Source organism: Podarcis tiliguerta (genome assembly GCF_965153285.1).
Source record: "Podarcis tiliguerta genome assembly, chromosome: 11".
Lineage (NCBI taxonomy): Eukaryota > Metazoa > Chordata > Lepidosauria > Squamata > Lacertidae > Podarcis > Podarcis tiliguerta.
Window position 1 is genome coordinate 46,775,266 of NC_139544.1, and position 11,212 is coordinate 46,786,477.

Genomic DNA, 11,212 nt, shown 5'->3' on the forward strand with positions numbered 1-11,212 from the left:
TAGGAATGAAATGAAATAGTTGAAGCTTTCAAACGCTATGAAAACATAACAATTTATGACTCTGTTTTTGGAAACTGACAATCAACCTAAGGGTCCTAAATATACAGAATAGGAGAGGATTTCAGCACAATCCTTTCATCACAGTGTTGGATGTGGTGTTGGGGAATCTCTTGTTTAGGTGGTTGTCAGTGGCGTTAGAGCATGGGTAGGCAAACTGAGGCCCGGGGCCCGGATCTGGCCCAATTGCCTTCTAAATCCAGCCTGCGGACAGTCCGGGAAGCAGTGTGTTTTTACATGAGTAGAACATGTGCTTTTATTTAAAATGCATCTCTGGGTTATTTGTGGGGCATAGGAATTTGTTCATTCCCCCCCCCCCCAAAAAAAATATAGTCCAGCCGCCCACAAGCTCTGAGGGACAGTAAACTAGCCCCCTGCTGAAAAAGTTTGTTGACCCCTGTGTTAGAGGATATTTCTCAACGCTTTTAAATTTCTTTTAAAATGTAAAAATCCCCCTGGAGGGTTATGTTGCCCTCCCCCAAAAGAGGACATGTCCAGGATTTCCCAGGCGTATGGCAACACTGCTTCGATTATTATTGCACATCCTTGCAGTAGCATCTAATGCTGGATTAATTCTTCTTGATGAACTGTCAAGATCAAGAAATTCTAAGAAGGTCCACTGGAGCATTGAACTGTTAAGATAATTTGATTCAGGAATTATTACAAAAAGTAATCACATTTTAATGCACTGGAAAGCTTCTTACAGAGTAAACTGAGCGTTAGCCTCACTCAGGTTCATCCCAGTCTTCGTGATGTTGCAAAGCAAGATACTTTTTTTGGTTGCTGGTATTCGAACGACACACGTGAAGTCCATGTCCATTTCACTTTCTGAACAGGTACCTGATGAGAGAAGACTATAAAAGGAATGCTGCAGACTGCAGTCTGACAAGTTGTAAGTACTTTTTAAGGAATGCACTGATAATATACCGTTAATGTTTTAGTTTTTGAGTTCAGCCTCCCCCTCCCCCTTCTGTTTGCATTCTCTGATGGTCCATGGTTCCATTTTGTATTTACCTTCTTATAGGTGGTGGTGGTGGGAAGCTGAGAAATATCCATTGAGATTGCAGGGGGCCAAGGTTGCCCTCTGACCAGATTGCCTGAATCTTGGCAGAATCACATGTTTGCCTTGAGCCTTTGCTGAGCGAACATGAAATCTTGTGTGCCGGCATCTGTGCTTAACCCTTCCCAGCCCTGCCAAATTCCATGGTATGGGAGGGGAGGGTGTTGTTAGCATCCAGCAAAGACACACAGCTGGAGATGGGGATGAAATCCAGCTCAGTTCCCATTTAAAGACAAGTCTACCCAATTCACTCGAAAGAGTTCTGCAGTCCTATCTCTTCTTAAATTTTTGTACTCTTTTTTTAAAAAAAGTGTGGGAAATGCATATTTTAATAAGTACATAAATGCAATTTTTACTGCTTGCTTGCTGGAAAGGGGCTAGGCTGGGAGGTGGTGTGGAGAGCGGCTTATGCACTGCCAAGAAAAAAGGGCCAAGGCACTAATGTGCATTTAATTTTGCATGTGCTAATTTGTATGTATAAACACTAGCTTTAAAAAATAATAATATAATTTATAGCATGGGGGACTTTGTCAAAAGCCGCGCTGAAATCAAGGCACATTATGCCCACAGCCTTCCCCTGATCCACCAAACTTGTAACTCTAACAATAACAGAAATGAGATTTGTCTGGCATGACTCATTTTTGAGGAAACCCATACTGGGTCTTTGTCATTCAAAGCAAATCTTTCTGAAGATTCTAAGGAATACAATGCATCTTACCCTAGTGGGGGAAACTGGGTGCTTCCCCTGTCAGCTTGCCGCCCCTTGGGGTAATTTCAAAGTGCCTCCTGTTCTTGCTTCTTATGCTTCTTTATGTTCAAACCAGACTTGGACTGATAAATCTAAACCCCCTGACAGTCCCTCAGCTAGAGGACAATCCTCTGTTACAGCCTACCTTCGTGCCCTCCAGATGTTCTGGACTGCAATTCCCATCATCCCCAGTCAGCATGCCCGATTGCTACGGATGATGGGAATTGTAGTCTAAAACATCTGGAGGGCACCAGCTTTTGGTATGATGTGGGGTGCATGGCCACTTCTCTCTTAGTCAACGTGTTCCCTCTAGAAGAGGCACTTGAGAGTAGCAAGGGAACTTTCAACAACAGATCTTTTGTCATTGCATTACACCTTTCGTTTGCATGTTTCCTAGAATGGTTGCACAGCACTGTTGATCATCTTTTAATTCACAGCATTAACAAGTTCAGCACCACATGGTAAAGACGTGTGAGAGGTGTTAGGTTCCCTACCTCTAATTTAATCTGAAAGCTTTGAGAAAGGGGTGGAGAACGTGAGGCCCTTCAGATGTGGTTGGGCTACACTTCCCATCATCCCTGACCATTGGCTAAGCTCTCCAGGGCTGAAGAGAGCTGTAGTCTGATGGGACTTTGGCTCCCACAGGGTCCCCACCTCTGGATAGGTGCTATGGTGACCAGATACAGAAGGGGACTGGGATCCTGTCAGGACACTGACAAACTGGAACGTGTCCAGAGGAGGGCAACCAAAATGGTCAAAGGCCTGGAAACGATGCCTTATGAGGAACTGCTAAGGGAGCTGGGCATGTTTAGCCTGGAGAAGAGGAGGTTAAGGGGTGATATGATAGCCATGTTCAAATATATAAAAGGATGTCACATAGAGGAGGGAGAAAGGTTGTTTTCTGCTGCTCCAGAGAAGCGGATACGGAGCAATGGATCCAAACTACAAGAAAGAAGATTCCACCTAAACATTAGGAAGAACTTCCTGACAGTAAGAGCTGTTCGACAGTGGAATTTGCTGCCAAGGAGTGTGGTGGAGTCTCCTTCTTTGGAGGTCTTTAAGCAGAGGCTTGACAACCATATGTCAGGAGTGCTCTGATGGTGTTTTCTGCTTGGCAGGGGGTTGGACTCGATGGCCCTTGTGGTCTCTTCCAACTCTATGATTCTATGATCCTTGGAGGAAGGTGGTATTTTGGCTGAAGCAGCATGGTAAGCAGGTCCCAGGTTATGACAGTGGCATTGCTTGTTAAAAGGAAGCAGGTAAGACCGCAGCCAGAGAGGTCCCTTGAGAGCTGCAGCCAGTGGGAACGGGAGAGAAAGTTTACCGTATTTATTTTTTGCATTTGAACGAGAAATAACTTAATTCGGACTTAACACAAATATCCTTCGAAAGTCTCACTTCCTTGAATTTTTCAAAGCTGATCTTCAACCAATATGCACAAAAGTGCACGTAGTAAGAAAATGTGAGCATTAAAATGCACATATTTGATAAAAATGTGCATACAGGTCATATATTATTTTAAAATGCACTGTATTAGGAAAATCTGCTTGCACAAAGTTGTGTCAAAACTGCATAGAATAATGTTCATCAGGAGCACTAAAATGCTGATGAATTTTCATGAGGATTTTTTTTAAAAAGCAACAACGACAAATAATTGACAAATGTCTTTGGGAATGTGGAGAAATCATTTTTAGAAAGGAAGAATTAGAAACAGGGCAATATTGAAGTGGATAGATTCATCCACCCATAGCTGGTATACACAACACCAGGCTAGATCAGCCTATAGTCTGACCTAGGAGCAACCTGCATAGCTTGTGGATTTGTACACTTCATGGCAAATCAAGGGCAACTCACCAGTTGCAGCATACATAGCATGACACACAAGAAAAGGAGGATTTGGCGTTTCAGACCAAGCTGTACCAGGACCAACAGCCTTAGCAAGGGATGAGAACATCTGCACCTCCTTGGGCCAAATTGGACATGATGTCCATCTGAATTGGGTCTAGAGTTTCCCACCTACTTAGTTGCTGATGTAAAACAACAAATAATTGGTGTGGGGGCAAGATGGATTGGGACAGCAGAGGTGGGTGGGAAAAAGATTCAAGGAGGGTTGGGGAATTTGCGTCCCTCCAGTTGGGTTTATGGCTGGGGCTAATGGCAGCTGGGGTCCAATGACATTTGGTGAGCCACAGGATCCCCCCCCCCAAGTTAAGCCTCCATTTCCACACCCAATCCACCTCAGACTCCCCTGCACCAGCTATTTTCTTGCAAAATAAATAAATAAGCGTAACGGTAATTTTTTTTTTTAAAATACCACATCTAGTTTGGCCCTTTGAAATAACTATCATAGATACAAGGAGATGTGTACTTATTTGCCCCTGATTAGTCAAATATATTAGTCTTATATTGTCTCCCTGCTTATTTAACTTATATGCAGAATTCATCATGCGAAAGGCTGGGCTGGATGAATCCCTAGCCAGAATTAAAATTGCTGGAAGAAATATCAACAACCTCAGATATGCAGATGACACAACCTTGATGGCAGAAAGTGAGGAGGAATTAAAGAACCTTTTATTGAGGGTGAAAGAGGAGAGCGCAAAATATGGTCTGAAGCTCAACATCAAAAAAATGAAGATCATGGCCACTGGTCCCATGACCTCCTGGCAAATAGAAGGGGAAGAAATGGAGGCAGTGAGACATTTTACTTTCTTGGGCTCCATGATCACCGCAGATGGTGACAGCAGCCACGAAATTAAAAGATGCCTGCTTCTTGGGAGAAAAGCAATGACAAACCTAGACAGCATTTTAAAAAGTAGAGACATCACCTTGCCAACAAAGGTCCGTATAGTCAAAGCTATGGTTTTCCCAGTAGTGAGAGCTGGACCATAAAGAAGGCTGATCGCCGAAGAATTGATGCTTTTGAATTATGGTGCTGGAGGAGACTCTTGAGAGTCCCATGGACTGCATGAAGATCAAACCTATCCATTCTGAAGGAACTCAGCCCTGAGTGCTCACTGGAAGGACAGATCCTGAAGCTGAGACTCCAATACTTTGGCCACCTCATGAGAGGAGAAGACTCCCTGGAAAAGACCCTGATGTTGGGAAAGATGCACAAGGAGAAGGGGACGACAGAGGATGAGATGGTTGGACAGTGTTCCCAAAGCAACAAACATGAGTTTGACCAAACTGCGGGAGGCAGTGGAAGACAGGAGTGCCTGGCGTGCTCTGGTCCATGGGGTCACGAAGAGTCGGACACAACTAAACGACTAAACAACAACAACAGTCTTAACAAGGATGACATGAATTCAGGTTATCAAGGAGGTTAAATAAAGTCATGGGAATTTTGGCTGCCACTAATTCTTTCCTGTGGCCCTCCAGAATCCCATCACTCCTGACCCTTGGCCATGTTGGCTGGAGCTGATGGGAGTTCGAGTCCAACTAAACCTGTGAGGCTGCAGGTTCCTGACTCTTTAGAAAGGTTGGTCTGACTAGGCAGCTTTTCAGCTTGAAGGCTGGAGCTTTCTATGAATGCTTATTCATGAAGTGCTGAACTCTGGTCTTTTCTGGCAGAACTCCAGGGTAGAACAAGTACCAGAAGGCTTGCTCACATTTTACACTGAACACAAATGTCTCTACACATGGGCCACTGTTTGGGTAAAAGTGTACCCATGTTTATTAGCACAGTTTGACTTTTGTGCTGGGATCGTATATTTGCTGAATGTCAATTTGTGAACACCCCGATGTTGGCTTTTTTGCAGTAAAGTAACGCTGCAGAGAGCTTGCTGGGGAGAGCTTGCATTAAAAAGAAAAGGGACTCAAAAATAACTTAAACAAGGTTTTAATAAGAAAAACAAAAACTCCTTATACACCAAATACATCTACAAACAAACACGACCCAACCACCAACCCATCCCCAGGGTAATGGCAGAGCTAGGTGCTGCCCCTTATATACTGCAGCCAATTCCCGACACAGCTTAATCAATGCAACTCAGCAGCACCTGCTATGCTTCACAGCTGTAAAGCTGGATCTTGTCAGCTTGCTCTGGCCCTTGCTCCGGCCCCTTAAAGGTATACACATTGGGTGAAACAATGATGAACCTTTAGATTTAAAGAAACACTTCAACATTTCCCCTGCGGTTCATCATTGTGGAACAAAAACATAAAGCATACCTTGTACATGTTTTCCATGTGTACCCTTTAGAAGTGCTTTAGTAAAAATGTCTGCAATTTGATAGTCACCTGGAACATATTTAAATACAATCATTTTATCAGCAATTAGTTTCTTTACAAACTGCAAACGTAATCTTAAGACTCTAGTGCGCTGCGTATTGGTTTCTGAACATAGGATAGCGAGTCCACTCTGGGAATCAAGGTAAACTATCACTGGTAGTGTTCCTTGCATCTGTAGGTCAGCAAATACTTGCATATACCATTCTATATCACGAGTGGCCTGAACGCATGCACATAATTCACTCTCTGTTGTGGAGAGACAAATAATGGTTTGTGTCTGGGACTTCCATTCGAAAGGACAACCATTATAACAAAACACCATACCAGACGCACCCCTGCAATTATTTTGTTCCACTGCATGAGATGCATCGCAGAAAATTTCAAAACCTTTGTCAATACTTGACGTAAACTGCAACCTATAATGTTTAGTATGTTTAAGGTACATTACCACTCTCTTAAGAGCAGAGAAACATTGTGTGGTAAACAGAATGTCCACGTTGTGATGCATCTTTTAACAAGAGCTTAACTGTTTCATATTTTACACTTGGTAAATAACACAAATCATAATCTTCACCTGGAATTTGTTGAAAACCTCTAGCGACTAATCTTGCCTTTAGATTTAAAGAAACACTTCAACACCCGAAAGTTATACTGTCAAGGAGGGGGGAAAACTGTGTGCCCTATTTGTTGGGGTTTAGAGGGTTTTGCCCCAAACCTGACCCCTCTGTGGCAGCTTGGCATAGCCAAAAATACCATTGGCAGGGCTTCCCCCAACTGGAACTCACAGGAACTCAGTTCCGGCACCTCTCAGGTGGGTACCGCTGGCATTATAAAGATAACAAGGGAGGCGTTCATGGTGAGTTCCGGCACCTCTTTTACTAGAAAAAATAGCACTGACCATTGGGATAAGTTACAGCTTAAGATACAAAATTCATTTATGGTTACATTTTAGGTGACTGGATTCCTTTCCTTCCCAGAAAATATGGGTGGAAGTCCTGGCCCCACCAATTAGAATGAGCAGGGGGCCCGCCAAGTGGGGCAGGAACGGCATACTAGAGTGAAGTCGTACACACAACTTTCTAGAGTAGGGATGGAGGAAGCAATCCAGTTCCATCCACATTTAAAGGTGAACCCACCGAATTCACAGTTTCCAGAGCAACATGGAAACTGAAACACCGCCATCCTCTGAATTTTGAATTTCGGAATTATTCTGCGCTTTAGAGAAAGGCATGAGATGACTCACCAGAGCCTGAATAGTCTTCCAGGCCACTTTCAGCTTCAACGGCAGGAAGAAGAATGAAGAAGAAAGCACAGAGCGCCGGGCTTGCAACGGCCATCCTGACTTCACATTCTTCTCTCCCCTGTTTCTGTGAAAGAGAGACCAAGTCGGAGAAACAGCTTTGCTTGCTATTTTATATCCTCGCTCTTAGAGAGAAGCCTTTGATAAGGCAAACCACAGGCAGGGGGAAACATAAACACAGAGACAAGTGGGCACAGAGCGAAACAGGAAACCAAGGAGTGTGTTCTTGTAGAGGGAAATCAGATGAAAAGATACCACCACAGTCTACAGATACACACCCGTAGCTTTAGCATCACCTCCTGGTTCTGCACCAGAGGCAGATCATAAACTCCAGGGTCAGGACAGGAGCGGAGCTAAGTTCTGCAGCGTAGGCCAATGGATGCACTGGCTGGCAAATAAATAAATAAATAAATAAATAAATAAATAAATAAATAAATAAATAAGTGCATGCAAGGGGTATTCCTGTTGATATTTTTTTAAACACCCACATAAAATCACAGCTGCTATGTTGCTTTGCTTTGTGTTTATGAAACCATGACAAATATTGCTGCATAAGCAAAGCAGTTTCTCCCGCTTGAACGCTCCTGTCCTCTGGTAATGAAACGAGCATTCATTGCCCAACTGCACTGATATCTTAAGAAAGATAGTTTAAATAGGAATAAAAAAGGGTGGTCCAAAGATGGAAAGAACATCAACAGAATCCTCAGAAACCAGACCAATATTCTTCTTTCATTTTTTTTTAGTTCTGTAATTAATAATAAAAAATAATAATAAACAAACAAGCAAAATATTATTATTTATACCTTGCTCACTCTGGCCAGCTCCCAACAATTCTTTTAAAAAAATACGATAAACATCAAACATTAAAAACTTCCCTAAACAGGGCTGCCTTCAGAAGTCTTCTAAAAGTCAGAGTGTTCTTTATTTCCTTGACATCTAGTGGGAGGGTGTTCCCCAGGGTGGACGTCACTACCAAGAAGGCCTTCTGTCTGGTTCCCCGTAACCTGACTTCTCACTGTGAGGGAACCGCCAGAAGGCCCTTGGAGCTGGACCTCAGTGTCCGGGCTGAACGATGGGGGTGGTGATGCTTCTGCAGGTATACTGGGCCGAGGCTGTTTAGGGCTTTAAAGGTCAGCACCAACACTTTGAATTGTGCTTGGAAACATACAGGGTGCCAATGTAGGTCTTTCAGGACCGGTATTCTGTGGTCTCAGCGGCCGCTCCCAGTAACCAGTTTAGCTGCCGCATTCTGGCATAACTGTAGTTTCCGGGTCATCTTCAAAGGTAGCCCCACGTAGAGTGCATTGCAGTTGAGTAGTCCAAGCGGGAGATAACTAGAGCATGCACCACTCTGGGAAGACAGACTGCGGACAGGTAGGGTCTCAGCCTGTGTCCCAGATGGTAGACAGCTGCCCTGGACACAGAATTGACCTGCACCTCCATGGACAGCTGTGAGTCCAAAATGACTCCCAGGCTGCACACTTCAGGGGCAGAGTTACCCCATTTGGGACCAGGGAGTCCCCCCCACCCACCCGCCCCCTGTCCCCCCAAAACAGTACTTCTGTCTTGTCAGGATTTAACCTCAAACTGTTAGCCGTCATCCATCCTCCAACTGCCTCCAGGCACTCACACAGGACCTTCACTGGTTCTGATTTAAAAGAGAGGTAGAGCTGGGCATCATCTGCATACTGATGAACACCCAGCCCAAACCTACTGATGATCTCTCCCAGTGGCTTCATATAGATATTAAAAAGCATGGGAGAGAGGACAGAACCCTGAGGCACCCCACAAGTGAGAGCCCAGGGATCCAAACACTTATCCCCCAACACCACTTTCCGGACATGGCCCCTTAAGAACAGAACACAAACTATACAATAAACCTGGGGTCAGCAACCTAAGGCCCATGGGCCACGAGCGGCCACAGGAGTCATTTAAATGGCCCATGAGCTGCCCCCGAACTGAGCCACCTAGTCAGTGAGTCCCCACACGCTGCACTAAACCGGCATAGCGTGGTGCAGGGACTCGCTTCTGTGGTGCTGGAAATCGTGTCTGTGCATGCGCAGATGCCGAAAATCGTGTTTACGCATGCGCAGACACCAGAAATCACATCTGTGTAGACACAGACGCTGGAAAACTAAAACCTCAGTGCAGTGTTTACAATCAATGCAGTTTTGAAAGGTTCTGTCCACCATTTTGATTCAAAATGGCATCAAATTGTATCCAAATATAGATAAAAAACCATTCCTCAATCTCAGGAACCAGCGTGCAAAAATTATGAGATATCCAAATGCAAAGTGAACAAGCAAGTTTCCAAAACAGTCTATAGTGGCCAATAACCAACCCAAGGGCGGCCTGTGAGCTTCATGGCTGAGGGGTGGGAATTGAACTCTGGTTTCCCAGGTCCTGGTGTGAAACTCTAACTGATACATCACACATAAAGGTAAAGGGACCCCTGACCATTAGGACCAGTCGTGACCGACCCTGGGGTTGCGGCGCTCATCTCGCTTTATTGGCCAAGAGAGCCGGCTTACAGCTTCAGGTCATGTGGCAAGCATGACTAAGCCACTTCTGGCGAACCAGAACAGCGCATGGAAACGCTGTTTACCTTCCCGCCGGAGCGGTACCTATTTATCAACTTGCACTTTTGACGTTCTTTCGAACTGCTAGGTTGGCAGGAGCAGGGACCGAGCAACGGGAGCTCACCCTGTCGCAGGGATTCGAACCGCCGACCTTCTGATCGGCAAGCCCTAGGCTCTGTGATTTAATCCACAGCGCCACCCGCGTCCATCACACCACACATAGAAAGCTATAAAAGCTTTCCTACCACCACTTTCTGCTGCAGATGAGGGTTCAAAGATACAACTTTCCACCTGCGCATTAACTTGAAGTGCTGCAGTTCAAGAGAAATGTGGCCACTTAATCACATGTAACTATAAAGTGAATTGCTGACTCCCAAAAAGGAGAGAGCGAGCAGCCTAAAGATGAGAAAGGAACCAAAACATTATGAGTATAAGGAGTCTGGGTGCCACCGCAGAGACAGAGGACTTTCCCAAGGAAATTCTCATATATGGAAGCATCTCCTATGTCAGCTCCTATTAGGTAGTTTTGGTTCTCCATTTACTGCGTCAAGAATTGGTGGGTTTGGGGTTAGCTGCTGTCAGTCTCTCCCCCCCCCCCTAAATGTATGGTGCTCTCAGTATGGAAATAAATCTAGATGGGCATCACTTCACAGACATTTCTTCCTGTTTTGCAGTTAATACTGGTGCCCAGGGAAGGGGGTTTCCAAGCATAGGGAAACCAATATGGTAGAAGCTTGTTGCCTTTGTCTTTGGTGCAAACATGTCTGGATCTGTGATTTAAAACTGGCAGAGGATACCTCTTGCTAAGGATAACTGCCTTAACCTGGCGCTTTTGTCTCTTGCATGCAGTTCTGCTGAAATTACCCCACATGCTTAATAACATCGCAGAGTGATGTGGTATATCGAGCAATACACATGCACACACACACCACCCTCTTCATCTTTCCAGATGATTTAAAGGTAAAGAGACCCCTGACCATTAGGTCCAGTCGTGACCGACTCTGGGATTGTGGCGCTCATCTCGCTTTATTGGCCAAGAAAGCCGGTGTACAGCTTCCGGGTCATGTGGCCAGCATGACTAAGCTGCTTCTGGTGAACCAGAGCAGCGCATGGAAACGCCGTTTACCTTCCCGCCGGAGCGGTACCTATTTATCTACTTGCCCTTTGATGTGCTTTTGAACTGCTAGGTTGGCAGGAGCAGGGACCAAGCAACGGGAGCTCACTCTGTTGCGGGGATT

General features: G+C 44.9%; 1 protein-coding gene across 2 annotated transcripts in view; it reads right to left on the reverse strand.

The window, feature by feature from the left end:
- Positions 1–7,467, reverse strand: part of IL7R (interleukin 7 receptor) — a 188,913-nt gene extending 181,446 nt beyond the window's left edge. For both annotated transcript variants that reach the window (XM_083403014.1, XM_083403013.1), the window contains exons 1-2: positions 7,339–7,467; positions 762–897 (exon numbers count right to left, since the gene is read on the reverse strand). In XM_083403014.1, coding sequence (XP_083259140.1) covers positions 762–897; positions 7,339–7,432 — 230 coding nt within the window. In that variant the 5' untranslated portion in view covers positions 7,433–7,467. The remainder of the gene's footprint in view (positions 1–761; positions 898–7,338) is intronic.
- Between the last annotated feature and the right edge of the window lie 3,745 nt (positions 7,468–11,212).